The following is a 14,242-nucleotide window of genomic DNA, read 5'->3' on the forward strand; positions in this document are numbered from 1 at the left end:
TAATTCCTTCTATAGAATTTGATATATGTGTTTTGTAAACAAGAGTGTGTCAATTGATGATAATACAACTGTATGTGATACAATGATTAATATGAATATTGTGAAGCTCTGGTTGTTGAAATCTTTTAATGGTTGGATGACATGCATATGGGACATGAAGGTGTTTTTACTTTAACCATCAATTTCAAGGAAAGGGCAACAAAAGGTGTGAAAATTGGTAATTAAGTAGTTTCTTAGCACTAATTAATCAACATTATAATCCAAGTCGGAGACTTTAATGTATGCCTTTTCTTAAATTTGTGTATTACGTCCCGAATAGGAACGTTAAATATGTTTGATCCCTAGTGGCAGTAATGCTTGTTTCTTTTTTCTTCTCAAATGCAGAGGCCCCCGTACACCTTCATAATACCTTTTTTAATAGGGTAATGGAGAGTCTTAGATAGTCTTGTTTATTTGAGGTTGATAAGGACTAGGAAAGAGATGAAGACATCACAAGATAAACGTGGTTGATTATTTTATTCCCCAAAAAAAGATCAAGTTTTTTAAACAATTGGATGCTTCAAGGATAAAATTCCTCCTAAACCAATCTAAGAAGCTCTGGAGTAGCAGACAGTCTATGTACAACTTGAGCCAAATTCTCGTGAATATTCGTATTACACAACGGGAAAGAAGCAAGAAAGAGGTGCCGATTGAGGCGTGAAACCGCTCAAACAAAGATACCCTCCAAAAAAGCTGCTCTTTTTTTTTTCTTTTAGTTTTTTAGCAGCACGTGGGGTAATTGAACCCGGTCAAACAGGAAAAACACCACAAAAAACAACCCGACCGCTAAACTGAACCTCAGCAGCCAGAGAGCCATGGTGATCGCCGGTGGTGTAAGGTGAAGATATCTTTTTTACAGGCATTTACTTCTGTCACGAGGTGAGAAGACGAAACATTAACTACAGGTTATACCCAAAGGACAAAAAGAAAAAAAGAAAAAAATAGACGGCAATGCTAATTAAAAAATGATCTGGTTCTTCAGTTCACATGAAGCGTAGAAAAAGCCAATCGGAGGTTTCTGACGAGGTCCTTCACGGTCATGCAAAATTTGTCTTCCATCTACAGAAAAATGGAAATTGATAGTAATGGGTCAGAATGAGTCTGAGAGAGTACTGTAAACGTGAATCAGAACTGTTCAACATCCCTTTATCATGCATTATCTTTTAGAACATGGATTTGATGGTTCGCCTTCATTTTTATATAAATCAGAAGAATCTTAGGAGTTTAATCTGACGGACTAATTCCGGGTAATGAATAAATGTAAGAGGAAATGAAATTACCCGAGCAACAACAGTAGTAACCATAATGTAATCCCCAAATGGCAGGCTACTGCTATGGACAACTGTTAGATGGAGCTTCTCGATTTCATCAAGTATTTTTGCAGTAAATCCCTTTTGTCTCTCGCAGTGGATTCTAATGAGTACATCCTTGTTTGAGACCCTTGCTTCAATTTCTAAGAGTGTTTGGTTGGAGCAGCTATCAGAGTTCTGATCAGATGAAGAGAGGTCATCATCGCAGAGCTGAGATTTCTTCACAAAGACCACTGATTCCATGGTTTTTGTTGCCGTCTGTTCCTCGAGCTTCTGCACACGTTCTTGAAGCTGTTTCAAATACTTGGCAGCATCTCCAAGGACAGAAATCTTGTCCATCTGCAAAGAACCATCAAAATAATGTTAATCAAAGACAATTGAACACTGATTTCATAGACTTTTTCTTGGGCTTTAATGACATTTTACCAACTTGTGGGAGTTTACTGGGACAATATTAAAGGATCGATCACATGTAGATTGTAGACTCACATATTGCAGGTACATAAGATTTAACAAGGTCAAAATCTACAATGAACCCATTAAACATATAGCACTCACAATCACAACTACAGTAGAGTTTTTTTTTAATTGTTTGCTTGTAGGGGATTTCAGAATTGGTATTTCCAGCGGGGGAAACATTTACCATATATTGGACAAGAAAAGTAGCACAAAACCTTGAAATGAGCCAGAAGCCATCTTCTACAGAATAATACCTAAAAGAAATGCAAAGGAAAAAAAAAAAAAAAATCCAACTTTCACAACTGATAGTACCTTTCTTAGGCCTGGAACAAGGGCTGAAAGAGCTATGAACCGCTGGGTGAGCTTTCCTCGGCGCTTTCTCTCTGCTATTACATGATCGTGATTGTTAGTCCTACTAGTTGAACTAACCCTCTTGGTTCTGTCGCCAGATTTTGGTGAATAGTTTTGGTTCTCATATGAGCCCTCAGAAATCAAAGATGCAAATTTCGTATTTCTGTCAGATCCATCCTCATCCTTAGGCTTCACCTTGTTGTCTGGGTATCCATGGAACTTCTGGGTATCAGTTGGTGGTGGTAAATTCGAGTTCCCAAAAGAAATTAGTTGGACGGTGGAAGACGAAGATGCTCTGGAGGTTATGGGTTTGGCGGTGCAGGATTTCCAACTATTGGTCTTGAACTGCTTAGCTTGCCTCTCTACACCCATCTGAAAAGTTGAACCGCAAAAGTTGGGTGTGGTTTCGGGACTGAAAGATGGGTAAGACGAGTTGCTCTCAGAAGAAAAAGAGTCAAAATTGAACCCATCGAATGAGTTATCAAAAGGCAGCATATGGTATTGATGTATGAAGGTGGGATCCTCCATTCCCTGCAAAAATTGATATCACATCCTAAGAAAAGTATCTAAAAGTACCATTCATCAACAAAAACTTGTTAGGAAATAGTACTGCTAGCACTCCAACTCATCTTTCCTAAGAACGTATTGAGAGAATATAACTAATATTACCAGTTCTGTCAACCATTTCCCAGACGAGACATCCATCAGTTCACTGTGTTTGTTAATTTCCTCAAAGATAGATCTGCGAATCATGGAAAAGTTAAAGAAGATATTTATTCATGAATTCAATGCCCACATCAAATGTCAAACTATGAAGAAAAAATTGAGAAACTTTTGGTTCAACTGAAGTAGGACCTGGAAAGTATCAACTATCAAAAGGGGATCCACAAAAAACCAGGAAAAATGTTCACAATTCAACACCCAAAACAGCTAAATATATATCGAGACCCTAATCAAAAGAAAATGCTGATATTTAGAGAATTTCAAATATATAGAGGACTCTAGGAAGCAAAAAAAACTGTACCTTGACCTTTTACAAGGGAAGAAGACTTGAAGGCATACCTTCAAACTTCAGAGATGACCGAAGCTTCTCTTCTCCTATTTTCCAGGAGAATAATTTTTCCTCCTCTTATGGTTGTACCAACGTGCTCAACTGACACCATAAACTCCAACGTGTGAGAAGTTGTAGTTTTGCTGATTTTTATTTTATTTTTCATTTTTTTAACAACAACAAACTTTTATTAACTGTTCAAAACACGGTCAGTTCTTCACAATACGTTTCCAACTTTGACGAAACGTAAAACTTGGATGAGAATGGAAAAACCTCAGTTTTGAGCTAATGATCATTTTTTTATTCTATCCCTTCATTTTACACTGGCACTAATATCACAATCTCTCTTCTCTAATCACTTCTGACAAGGATAAAAGGTGACTCTGGTCTTTAGAATAAAGTATAATTAGGTTTTTTCGCCCCTAACAACAAGTAACAATCAAGGGTATGAGGAATGAAAGTCTAGGGTCAACGAAATTATAAGATGGATAAAAAGTAGTAAAGTGTGGTTTCAGAAATTTCCATAGAGTTTCGCCTCTGTCATTTTGTTTTTGTTTTTTTTTTGTTTTTATAAAAAAAAAACATGGGTACGTTTTTCCTTACCTATTCCAAGATGGCAAAGTCAATGGAGGAGGAGGCATCTTAGATCATCTGCAATGAATTCTTTCCCGTTATTCTTAAATAAATTGAGGCATTTAGTATACACATACATGCAGGTGCATTAGCCCCACATGAAGTTGTACAGCCATGGAATTGATTTGGGTAGTGTTGGTGGTTAGGTGGGTGGCTGTTCTCTTCTTATAATTAATCACAGCATCCCCACAATCTGCTACATATTACATAATTGCATGCCCTCTTGAGATGCACCTGCATATATATAGCCATGCATGTCACTCCTTGTGACAGATTAATTAGTTGTCACCTGAGGTCCAACTTGTAGAGTACTAGTTATATGGGAAAATCAGCTTCACAAGATGCCCTTTTAGTATTCAGAATTTTCATACTGGCTTTTCCTTCGTGTATCCTTTATGCCACTGAAATTTCTAAATCTAAAAAACCATCAAAGATGGAGTGCTTTAATAAAATTTCGAATCATCTTGTAATGGACTCGACATATCCCGAGAATTGGCATCATGTGAATAGTGGCATATACCAAAATGTTCAGTGGAGATTTCAAGCATTAATTTCTTTACCCTCTTAATCATTCTGTTTTGAGGCAAAATTGTTTGTATTAGCCGCAGCTTTTGACTAAAGAACCAATTTGAGGATCATGAAGATCTATTAGTTTAATGGTTAGGTGAGAAATTGGACAAGGGTGTATCTACTTTAACCATCATTTCCAGGGAGACGCCAAAATGTTTGAAAGTTGATAATTAAGAATTCAGTTATCAATAATTAATCAATATGTATCATAATCCAAGTTGGTAACTATAATTTATGTCTTTCAAACTTGCATTATGTTATCAATTGGAAATTAATAGGTTCAGTAGTAGGGATGGCAATGGGACGGGTTTTTTCGGGTACCCGTCCCGCCCCGCCCCTAATGGGATGAAGTTTAATTTTAATAAACGGGTTTGATGATTTTTTTAAAAACCCGGGGTGGGTCAGGGTGGTCGGATATTTGCCCTGCCCCACCTTATATATATATATAATTAAAATTTTAATTCAATTTAATTTAAAATTTAACCAGTTTAATTTTTTAAATGGGACGGGGATAACAATTGTTTCAAATAAACGGGGTGGAGTTGGGATGGGGGCGACCAGTCCCAAATTCGCCTTGTTGCTATCCCTATTCGATAGTGCGAATTTTATTTTTTTGGATGTACGTTTTCTAGATGCCTTATTTGGAAATGTCAGCAATTTGTGCCTTTGTATGAGGTGATAAGGATGAGAAAAGAGATGGTGGCACCGTGGCATCACATGATAAACGTGGTCGACATATATATTTTCAATGAACTTGTTTTAGCAAGTAGACGCATCAAGAATACATTAACTAATCCTCACAAATCGTTCCAATAGGAGATCCGGAATACTATTATTGCTCATGACTTTTATCATTTCAATGCTTTGGATCGGACATATCCAATTAAAGAATATTTTAAGCAACATTGAATTATCAATACCCTCATATTGAGATTAAAAAGCATAAAGATATCTATAAGAATAATAGCCAACTAGTATTGATATTAATTTCATCTATCATAAGGGTTTTATGATGGTTGAACTACTTATATATCAATATTGTTTAGGTATTTGAGATGGGGAAAAATATGAAATTTTTGGATGTTAAATGTTGTGATTACTATAAGAACAATATGCAGAGAAAGTAATTTTTCGGCATTTTGTAACAAGTTATTTGAGACTAAAATTTATATAAATAAAAATTAAACGGTGATTATAACATTCTATTTGACAATGATTTTAAGAGTCATATCTAATATTTCTAATACTTGGATTTTTATCAAAAGAAATATTTTTAAGTGTTAAAAATATTTTCTAAAATTACAATGATTAACATCGTCGCCATCCACCCAATTCCAACACAACACTGCACCCACTATTAGCTCAAATATCCTGGTTTCTCATAATTTCATGGCTTGCTCATATATGCCTAGATAGATGATATCTCTCTAAGGTACTTTGTGAGGGCAGAAGGAAGACAATAGTTTATATGATTGACAGTTGTAAAACAATCTTAAGATTACTCTTCTTTATATGTATTTTACCAATTAATTAAAAGGGATAAAAACATTTCAAATTTGTAAAACTAATCTTCTTTATTTTTGAATTTCAAGAATAACCCATTTTTAACATAAATACCCTTCAGAAATGGTTACTTTTATAAGAAAAATGTGAAGGTATTTTTATCCAAAATGAGTATTTTTTTATATTAGAAAAAGGGGAAGGGTTAGTTTTTCAAAGTGGGGATGATTTAATCCCAGCGATTATCCTAAATTATTTTGTTACCACAAGATTAATGCCTTAGAATCTAAGCGCTGCATGGCTTTTGTGATCTAATTTTTGGTATAAATATAACTATTTGGATGGGTGGGTGTCATGTATTAAAATTGAAAGAGATATCCAACATACTTGAGGATACGAAGTTCACTATAGATATTAATTAATATAGCAACGGTGACTTGATATTCCAGGTTTAGTTGATATCAGCTGCTGGCAATTATGACCTCTTAAAGCAAATTAACTAGGACGCAGGTTGCAGAAGCTAGCTGAGAAGTATTAGTGTGATGGATATATTTCAGATCACTTAACCCACAAGTTAAATTGAGCTTTTATCCCCAAGATTTGTGGATGGAGTTGAGTATCATACTTGGGACAGACAATTAGTTGAATATATCCTGAAAACCCTACTCCTTTTCCCGCTATTTTGAGTTAGTATTCCATATAAATTTTGATGTTTTTGTGTTAGTAATTCTAATTTCGCTTTGCTCATCCCCATACATAACCACAGAAGTTAATTTTCAGACGTATGCATCGAAGCATATGATTTAGAAAACAAACTCATGTATCATCAAACCAACATCTCTATTGAAGAAACGTAGACTCCAGGAGGAGCAAGAGATTTCTTGATGAGAAAGAGTACCAAACCGTCCATCTTTTGTCTAAAGTCATTGTCCTGAGCTGGAAAGTTGCATCCACTGATAATATATATTTAAAAGAAGTGGTTTGGAACAATAATTTAGTGGTTGGTGTTTTGACCAATGGTGAGGTCTGAGGAAGTTTCCTTTTTGTCATAATGCAAGGGAAAAAATGAGGAGCTTCGTCGATACGTTCAACTGCGTCAAACCGATGAAGTTGAGGGTTGAGGGTTGTATATTTGGGCGTTCATGTAAAATGACCTTAAAGTCCATGTAAATTGTAAATTTCATGTGATAGAAATTCATGCAATTGGCATATAGATGTCATGTCATATGAGCACTGCAACTATTTAATATATCAAAATTTATCCTTAAGTGCTTGTGATAACTAAGATAGAAAGATTTCAAGAAAATTTAAAATAAAACAAAATAAAATCTTTTTAAAAATCTATTTAATATTCATATAATTTTTATTTTGTTTTTATATATTCTCTAATGGTAACTATTATCTTAATATATTTTTCTTTAATTTAATGTTTGATTACCATTATTTTTTATTCTAAAATTTTGAGTTTTATTTATTTATTTTTGAATTTAATTAAATAAGAATTATATAAGGCATGTACAAACTTGTAAATCATGAATTTATATATATGTTTTTCTTTATTTATTTATTTATTTTTGGTTAGTTTTCATACCAAATCACTAGAAAATCTATTTACACACATGTACAAAATGTCAAATATAATTTTATTTTTAGTATTGTTACATGCATATAAGATAGTTATACAAAATGTGCTAAACATTTTCATATTTTTATTAACATTCACTAAAACACACAATTATATTTACAGTAGGCAAATTTATGCTAGCATTGTAGCATTAGTATAGATATTTAGTACAAATGTCTTACACATATAATATATATATATATATATAATTATATTTGACATTTATATGTGTAAATGGTTTAACATAGAAAACAAACTATGAGAATGAAGAAGAATGGGAAAATAGATATATGTGAATGGTAAATGATATTTTTATTCATAAATTTTCATGAAATTAGTAATAATTATATAAAATATGTAGCCTTTAAGACCATTATCAGATTCATCCACCGCTTAAACATCATTCTCTCTTCATTAATTCACACATCATTCTCTCTTCATTAATTCACTCACCGGAGAGAACAAGGTTTAACAGTCACCTCATGTTATGTCATACCAAAATCAAAGAAAAAAAAAGGGGCACAAATGGCAATGTCAATCTAGGGTGCATTAAATAATCACTTGGTTCTGCATGTCACATGGGCTGTAGAAGAGCCAGTCGGAGATTTCTAACTAGATCCTTTGCAGTCGTACAGAAACCATGGTCCATCTGCAGGGAATGGAGATTGATGGTAATGGGTGAGAGTCCAATATAAAAGAAATAATCAAGAGATGAAAAATTGTTTTATGCCAAGCTATTCTACAGTAAATGTGCAACATATCAGTCTGTCCTTTCCTTGATCTCCATTAACATGAATCAACATCATGCATTATCATCTAGAACAGGATGTGATGTTTCAACATTATTCTATAGGCAGAAAAAAAAAAAAAAAACTTCGGAAGTTTAATCCAAATGGGCCAGAAGGATTGAAATTACCTGAGCAACAATAGTAATATCCATAATGTATTCCCCAAATGGCAAGAAACTGCTCTTGATGACTGTTAGATGAAGCTTCTCTATTTCTCCAAGTATTTTCACAGCAAATCCCTTTTCTTTCTGGCAGTGGATTCTAATGAGTACATCCTTGTTTAAAACTCTTGCTTCAATTTCAAGGAATGGTTGGTTGGAGGAGCTATCAGAGGTGTGATAAGATGAAGATGTTTCATTATCTGAGAGTTGGTATCTCTTTACAGTGACTGCTGATTCCACCATTTTCTTTGCTGTCTGTTCTTCGAGCATCTTCACACGTTCTTGAAGATGTTTCAAGTACTTGACAGCATCTCCAAGTACTGAAGCCTTGTCCGTCTGTAGACAAAAATCAAATTATTAACAAATACAAAGTTAAACCCTCATTCTGCTGTTTCTTCCCAGGTATTAAAAATTGATATATATTTTTCCAACTCCCAAGAGTTCATTGCAGAGATTTCACCCGTGTATTGGATTTAATGATATAAGTAAGAGTCCATCTTCAGACTTAAATCTTTTACTTGCTTCCACAATCCAGGGTTAGATGGGGAAATTAATCAGATTGAAACTTGCTACACTTTGAATTTACACATACCTAGTAGCTTTTGTTTGCTAGCTTATTTTGTATATGGGTTTGTCATCAAGGCATTTACCACATGTATGCCTATGTTGAACAAGAAAAGCAGCACCAGGTCGCAAGTCTAAACCCATCTTTCTTCACAGATTAATGCGGAGAAGAAATAAAATATGAAGAAAATGAATCCTAATCCCAGAAGCACCAGTTAAGAGAAATATTAGTCCACTGATAGTACCTTCGTTAGGCCTAGAACAATGGCTGAAAGAGCAATGAACAAGAGGTTGAGCTTTTCTCGACGCTTTCTCTCGGCTATTACATGTTCCTGATTTTGTATACGATTTCTTGTCAAACCGAGCCTCTTGGTTCCCTGGCCATATGTTTGTGAATAGTCTTGGTTCTGATAGGAATCCTGAGAAATCAAAGACTCCATATTCATATTTCCGATAGAAGCAGCCCTATCCTTAGGCTTCCCGTTCCAGTTTAGATTTCCATAGAAGGTCAGTGCATCGTCAGGGATTGGGTTCCAGTCCGAGTTCCCGAAAGAAATCAGGCAGGAGGAGGAAGATGAAGAAGCTTCGGGTGTTTTGATTCCCGTAGTGAAAAAATTCCCACTAGTGGTCTTGAGCTGTTTGGCTGGCTTCTCTACTCCTGCCTGAAAATTTTCAATGGTTGAATTGGACAAGTAGGGGTTGCTGGTTTTGGGACAGGAAGATGGGTAAGATAAGAAGTTCACAGAAGAAAAGGACTCAAAATCGAACTCATCAAGCGAGTCACCAGGAGACTGCATGGGGCCGTACTGATGTGTGAAGGTGGGCTCCTCCATTTCCTGTAAGTAATTTTATATTGCCTTGAGAAAAATTATAATTCTAAAAGAACTATGCATAAACAAAAGCTTGTGAAGACATGACTGGTATATAATTTCACTCCTCTAACTTGACTATCCTTCTCTTAAGACACTACTATCGTTATGAACTTGCAAACCTGTCGCACCATTTCTGTTAACCAGTTGGCTGATAAGACATCCATTAGCACCTTTGTTTCCTAATTAGAAATGTACTGGGTGCTGGATCCTGGGAAAAAAAAAGGGTATTTCTTCAATTCAGATTCAGTCCTTCTATCAAAACTTCAAATTAAGAAAGAGAAATCTATAAACTCATTAGCCCAAACCCCGCATATTTTGATAGTGATCATGAAAAAAGAAAAAAAAAAATCCACCAAAACACCCAGGAAAATTTCAAAATTCCATACCCAAACAAAAAGAAGAGGGTAATTTTGGGGGATGATTGAACAACATCCACAGAAAACCTCATGAAAACTTTCAAATTCGAACCTTAAATCAACTAAATATATATATACATATTGGCTTTCCTACCAATTTTTTTGTTCAGCATATTGATAATGTGCTTCCTTTTAAAGAAATAGTCAAGGTGATCGTGATAACGTGAGCAAAAGGAAGCTTTTCCTTTTATTAAAAAAAAAAAAATCATTTTTTTTTTTGTGACTCCTTTATCCTTTTTCTTTTATTTTATTATTTCTTCATTAGGCTTCACTAGGCATTAACAAACAAAAAGTTTTGTTCTAGCCATTTTTTTTTAAAAAAGGGAAAAGTTTAATGTTATATTATATTGAAGAAAAAAAATAGTGAGAAAAATGATTTACCTCATATAAAAAAATCAAATATAATTAAAATTTTATAATTTTTTAAATTATTATATTTTTATATATAGAGTTAAAATAAATAAAATGATTTACCTCATATGAAAAAAAATCACATATTGACTCCATTAATGCTTTCCAAGTTCTAAGTATTTCCCAATTATACTCGTATCTTGACTCCTATTATCAACTATCGAACTGGTCAATCCATGTATAGATATACATATATACTTAAATATAAGAGCCCAATAACATACATTATGCACCTACTATTTTCGTTGTAGCTAACATTATAGAGGGTTACAACTTACAATCATGTGAAATTTACACACTTGAAGGGATCATATATAGGGTTACAACCATCCAAATTTTGAAAAATACAAGATCCTTCTACAATATTCAAATCCTAGACCAAACAAATATTCTAGGCCAAGATATTTGTAAAAGATACTTTGGGCATAAGATTGGTATACGAGTCTATCATCTATTTTAAAAAAACCCATCATTTGATCATTTGGATTAATCATTAAAATTAATTTACTTCTCAAATAAAATTTGAATTCTTTTATATGTTTTTTTACCTTTCTGTGGCCTAAACCAAGTTGATGAGCTTAAAAATGACTTACAAAAAGCTACTTATCTGTCATCTAGACATTAAATTGCGACATCACTTCTATGACAAAGAAAATGAAATATCTTAAATGAAAAATCAAACATTTAAAATAGGAGACCAAGGCTTTTGTGGGTCTTCCATAAATGCTATTCAAGAGAGTTTCATTAGCACTTTCGGGTAGGAAAGCAAGGAGAGGTTCATTGTATCCAAATTTAATAGTTGTTTATCGGAAAGCAAGTAAAAAGAGGTTCATTGTATCCAAATTTAATAATTGTTTAGGTTATGGTATTTTAGGAAAATGTAAGAGAAAAAAATATATAAGGGAAAAGTAAAGAAAAAATAAAAGCAATAAAAAATAAAAAATATATTAAAAATCGATAAATTATTTTTATTTATTATTTTTAACTCATTTTACTTATTCTAATCATTAATATAAAGATTAAATAATTTAAAATATATGAGTTTTTAATTAATTTTAATTATATTTAATTTTTTTTTATATTTTTTATAGTAAAACTAAGCATAAAAAAAATATTTTTCTTTATATTTTTTTCTTTTTTTTTAATATTTTTCAAAAACCAAACATAACTTTAATATTCAACTTACATATTCAACATAGTTGGAATTCAATAAAATAAAAATAGGTTTGCATTAAGGAAAAATAAAGAAGGAAAAGAAAAATAAAAAATAGGTTTGCATTTAGAATTTTCTTATATCTTTTCAAATTCATTTTTCATATTTTACCTTTGACGATGTTGAAATAAGAAAATTTGTATTTTGTTTATGCTTTTTCCTTTCCTGTTACTCTCTATAATCTAAACCACCATGATGAGCATGAAATTGAAACATCACATTTGTCTCATCACGTGAAATTGTGACATCGCTTCCTACAAGAAAGAAAATGTAATAAAATACAAAAGAATGAAACATTGATGTAAAATAGCCGGTCAAAACGATTCTGGGTCTTGTCTGTAAATGGTTTTCAAGAAAATTTCATTAGCCTTCTCAGGTAAGAAAGCAACTAAGAAGAGGTTCATGGTATCAAAATTTAATAATTGTTTAATAAGAGGCAAATCTCATTAGTCCTACCTGAGAAAGCAATTAAGGAGAGGTTCGTGGTATCAAAGTTTAATGTCTGAATCACATGTTCAATGCAATTTGTGTCTACTTTGGCCATTAATCCCAAGGGAAGTGCCAAAAGTTTTGAAAGAGATCAGTTGAAATATTCAATTAAGAATAATTAATAGATTGCTTTATAATCTTGGTCGCAGAATCTAAATAAAAGATTGCCTTATGCAGAACTTGTGTTATTTCCTTAATGAGATGATTAGTAGGTATGATGGTGGGCATTTTGTTGAAACTTGAAAGGAAAACCGGCAGTGGCCCTCTGTGTTCCTTCTAGATTCATGTTTGGGTATCAAAGTCTTAAAGGGTGGATTTCTGTAACAAAGGAGTCGGTGCCATCACATGATGAACGCGCTTCATCATTTTCTTTATTTTCCAATAGGAGAGATGGATATCGGATGCCTGAGCCATACAATCATCAGGAATCATTTGAAAGGAGCTGCCAAGGAGGACTATTCTTCATTCCTATACCTCAGATGTCAACTTCACTATTATATATAGAGTTATGTACCCAACAAGAAATCTAACCTTTTGAGAGTTACATATCAAATTTAGTCCCAACGCCCTCTATAAAAACTTTAACCCCAGTTTCGGAAAGTCCGAGGGAAAATTGTAAAGGAAAGAAAAGAGAGAGTAAAAGTAAAAGGAAAGTAAAAGAAAATAAAAAAATAAATTTAAAATAAATAAATTATTTTTATATTTATATTTATTTTATTTATTTATTTAACTCTTTTATATAAATATTAAATAATTTAAATATATACAAATCTCTTAATAATTTTAATTATATTTAACTTTCTTTCATATTTTTTTATAAAAAAACTAAATATGAGAAAATTATTTTTCTCAACATTTTTTTTCTTTCCCTAATATTTTTCGGAACCAACATAACCTAAAACAATTATAATTTTTTAATTAGATTTAATTTGTATCACCATCATTTCCCATGGTTTAATTCCATACTGTTGCTAACTCAAAGATTCTCATGATTTGTAAGGGTTAATTTCACTGATTTTTTCTAATGTTTAAATTAAATATATTTAACCATTATTAATTGAAAATTTAAAGAATGATGATTCAATTCATATGGTCTCACAAAATTAATCAAAAATGATTTTTTAATTTAATTTTATTAGTATTAATACAACAAAAGATGATTTTTTTTTATTCTACTGACTTTATTATAAAGAATAATTCAACTTAATTACATAATCTTACAAGATTAATTTTTAAAAATGATTTTACAAGTTTATTCATGTTAACAGACAAAAGTAACCCAATTCATATAATCTCACAAAATTGATTTTAAAAAAAAAATTAAAATTTTGTTAATGTAAATATACAAAAGAATAAAATAAATAATAACAATTTGATTTAATTTATGGTATAAAAATCATTATAAATGTTCAAGTCATACAATCCCAATACTAAATCATGCAACTCTAATCACACTATACAATACAAAACTAATATAATACAAATAGATAAAAAATAAGAAAAGAAAAATGTTATACCTCTCTTACAATCTTTCCTTTTTGTTATTCTTCTCTGACCCTTTTTCATTATGACAATTTCCTCTTTTCAATGAATAGAAATCCACATTACAACCCACAAACAGATATACCAAGCCCAAATGTAATAACAACTTAAGCCTAAAACTACAATTCAAATGAATAAAACAAAGGCTTAAAGCTAAACCCAATATCAATAAGCCCAAAGGCCCATAAATAAAATCCAACTACATAAACACAAATCACAAAGATTGAAGGGTGGGTTTTACCCATGGCC

The 14,242-nt window shown here is 32.3% G+C and overlaps 2 protein-coding genes across 4 annotated transcripts; both read right to left on the reverse strand.

Annotated features, from left to right (window-relative positions):
• Positions 1-489: 489 nt before the first annotated feature.
• LOC117917728 (transcription factor bHLH18-like) lies at positions 490-3,284 on the reverse strand. Of its 3 annotated transcripts, none has more exons than XM_034834099.1 (5): positions 3,222-3,284; positions 2,829-2,901; positions 2,121-2,690; positions 1,320-1,688; positions 490-1,098 (listed from the first exon to the last, which is right to left on the reverse strand). In XM_034834099.1, exons 2-5 carry the CDS (start codon positions 2,862-2,864, stop codon positions 1,018-1,020), a joined length of 1,056 nt encoding a protein of 351 aa, XP_034689990.1. In that variant the 5' UTR covers positions 2,865-2,901; positions 3,222-3,284; the 3' UTR covers positions 490-1,017. The 3 variants fall into 3 exon arrangements, with proteins under 3 accessions (XP_034689990.1, XP_034689989.1, XP_034689988.1); XM_034834098.1 differs by having other exon boundaries at positions 3,184-3,270; XM_034834097.1 differs by lacking the exon at positions 3,222-3,284 and having other exon boundaries at positions 2,829-3,090.
• Positions 3,285-7,930: 4,646 nt separating this feature from the next.
• Positions 7,931-9,883, reverse strand: LOC117917323 (transcription factor bHLH18-like). The gene is made up of 3 exons (XM_034833559.1): positions 9,296-9,883; positions 8,454-8,822; positions 7,931-8,186 (listed from the first exon to the last, which is right to left on the reverse strand). Exons 1-3 carry the CDS (start codon positions 9,881-9,883, stop codon positions 8,112-8,114), a joined length of 1,032 nt encoding a protein of 343 aa, XP_034689450.1. The 3' UTR covers positions 7,931-8,111.
• Between the last annotated feature and the right edge of the window lie 4,359 nt (positions 9,884-14,242).

This window comes from Vitis riparia, chromosome 7 (genome assembly GCF_004353265.1).
Source record: "Vitis riparia cultivar Riparia Gloire de Montpellier isolate 1030 chromosome 7, EGFV_Vit.rip_1.0, whole genome shotgun sequence".
In the NCBI taxonomy this organism is placed as follows: domain Eukaryota; kingdom Viridiplantae; phylum Streptophyta; class Magnoliopsida; order Vitales; family Vitaceae; genus Vitis; species Vitis riparia.